Source organism: Triticum aestivum, chromosome 2A (assembly GCF_018294505.1).
Source record: "Triticum aestivum cultivar Chinese Spring chromosome 2A, IWGSC CS RefSeq v2.1, whole genome shotgun sequence".
In the NCBI taxonomy this organism is placed as follows: domain Eukaryota; kingdom Viridiplantae; phylum Streptophyta; class Magnoliopsida; order Poales; family Poaceae; genus Triticum; species Triticum aestivum.
The window spans coordinates 48,134,577-48,137,209 of NC_057797.1; the positions used below are offsets into that span (position 1 = coordinate 48,134,577).

Here is a 2,633-nt window from a genome sequence, read left to right on the forward strand (position 1 = left end):
CGCGCCCTTAAAACTTTTTGCAGGCCGTGATGGGATGCAGGGTCTGATCGGGCTGGTTTTTTCGCGTTGACCCGCATTTTGGCGGTTATTTTACGGGTCGGGGCGGGATGCGGAGTCCACTAGAGTTGCTCTCAGCCTTGCAACTTGCAAGGGTCCAGTGTGCAGTTCAAGACTAACTTTTTTTTAGGGAAGTTCAAGACTAACTAAGCTGACTATAATTAGAAGAGACAGCTCGGTAAACGATGATTACTCTATATTTTACTCGGTAGTTAACCATGACTTGGAGAAAAGGTGATTCTTGACCTCATGATCCAGCACACGTACAAAGAAACTGAATCACACGGATGGTGTGAACGGCCACAGCCTGGCAACATTTGACCAGCCCGGGATATGTTACTGTATAATATTTGCAGCGAGCACTGACGTCGGTCTGACATGCACACATCGCTCTCGCCGTCGCCATGAACGTAGGTGAGAAGATGAGGGTCAAACGGCAATGAATTACAGAAAAGAATTAGTACCACCACCAGATTAACACGGATTGATACAGCCGCTACGTGTGTATGCACTGCACACGCGGCCCATGAAGACGAAGACGGTGCCAAATGCCGTCCCCACCGGCGTCCGCGTGGCTCCGGTCCGCCGCTCCGGCCCCTATATAAAAACGTCCGTGCGGCTCGATCTCGTTGCACTCCCGTCCATCCATCCATGCATAGCTGCAACTGAAGGTCCCACACATCATCACCGCACCGCCCTTGTTAGCCATGACCGCTCTCGACTTCATGCCCGCCGAGAAGGCCCCCATAGCCGACACCGTCGCTCTCGGCACCGTCACCAACAATGCCGTCGCCGCTTCCGCCGTGCTGGTGCAGCAGCAGCAGCACAGGAGGCTGGAGGGCAAGGTGGCCATCGTCACCGGCGGGGCGCGCGGGATCGGGGAGGCGATCGTGCGCGCGTTCGTCCGTCAAGGCGCGCGCGTGGTGATCGCCGACATCGACGACGCGGCCGGGGAGGCGCTGGCGGCCGCGCTGGGCGGCGCCTGCTGCAGCTACGTGCACTGCGACGTGTCGGTGGAGGCCGACGTGGAGCGCGCCGTCGGGTGCTGCGTGGCGCGGCATGGGCGGCTGGACGTGCTATGCAACAACGCCGGCGTGCTGGGCCGGCAGGCGCCCCCAGCGAGCAACGGCGCCAGGAGCGGCGGCATCGCGTCCCTGGACGCCGCCGAGTTTGACCGCGTGCTGCGCGTAAACACGCTCGGCGCGGCCCTCGGCATGAAGCACGCGGCGCGGGCCATGCTGCAGCGCCGCGGCGGTGGTGGCGGCGGGAGCATCGTGTCGGTGGCGAGCGTGGCCGGCGTGCTCGGCGGGATGGGCCCGCATGCGTACACGGCGTCGAAGCACGCGCTGGTGGGGCTGACCAAGAACGCGGCCTGCGAGCTCGGGGAGCACGGCATCCGCGTGAACTGCGTGTCCCCCTTCGGCGTGGCCACGTCAATGCTGGTGAACGCGTGGCGCCATGGCCACCATCGCGAGGCCGAAGAAGGGGGCGCGTCGGCGGCACCGGTGAGCGCGGAGGAGGTGGAGAAGACGGAGGAGATGGTGCGGGGCATGGCGACGCTAAAGGGCCCGACGCTGAGGGCGGGGGACATCGCGGAGGCGGCGCTGTTCCTGGCCAGCGAGGAGTCGAGGTACATCTCCGGGCACAACCTCGTCGTCGACGGCGGCGTCACCACCTCCAGGAACGTCATCGGGCTGTGATGGATGGTTAAGTCAAACCGATTGAGATGTAGTTGGAGCCTTGGAGGGTAGTACGCTCGAGTGTCGCAATCAAGTACAGCTCCAGTGAGTGGGCCAAGCCGCATGCATGAACTGTACTTAAATTAATTATAGGTTGGCACTAGTGGTAAGTAGGAGTAATTAGCTGCTGGTGTTTATTCCATCTGTTTGACCTGAGGCTGGTTGTAATGGGGAGTATCATGCATATATTAGTATCATGCATATGATATTAGTATATGATACTACATTTTTAATGCATAGTATCATAAGTTGGTATCATGGAGGACTACATTTATTGCCATGCATGACACAAAGTAGCACATTATTTAATATGAGACGGTATGATACTCAAGCCTTTTTTTTTTCTTTATTTAATTCTATGACACCTCATCAAACTTGCTTAGTTGGCATGCATGATACTACCTATAATACTCTTATTATGGGCAGCCTGAAGAGTGGTTCATGCGATGAATTATGGATTTGGCTGGTTTTTCTTCTTCGCGCTTAAACCGTCGTCGTGCAGAATCGAGAAGAATTGTTTAATTCAGTAGTACAAAATTCTGTTCGGGACTGACGGCGTTGAGTGTCGGAGGCAGCCACTGACACACTCCTAAGTAAAAAATTCTGGCACAGAATGTTTCATCGTGTGTTTGCGATTACTCCTAAGTAAAAAATTCAAAATGCAGTGAAAATCATCTAAAGCTAGAACCAAATGTCACATCAATCTAAGATCGATTCGATCTGGGCCAGGCCAAGCCAAGCCGCCCATGTGTGTACTTAATTAGCTTGGTAACCAGTGGCTGTTTGTTCACCGGATCTGCTTGACTGAATGGTTCGTGCGATGAGCAACGCGTTGGA

At 55.8% G+C, this 2,633-nt stretch overlaps 1 protein-coding gene across 1 annotated transcript; it reads left to right on the forward strand.

Moving 5' to 3' along the window:
* The first annotated feature begins 676 nt into the window (after positions 1 to 676).
* LOC123187375 (sex determination protein tasselseed-2-like) lies at positions 677 to 2,107 on the forward strand. Its single transcript, XM_044599227.1, has one exon. The coding sequence runs from the start codon at positions 765 to 767 to the stop codon at positions 1,755 to 1,757; it is 993 nt and encodes a 330-aa protein (XP_044455162.1). The 5' UTR covers positions 677 to 764; the 3' UTR covers positions 1,758 to 2,107.
* Positions 2,108 to 2,633: the final 526 nt, after the last annotated feature.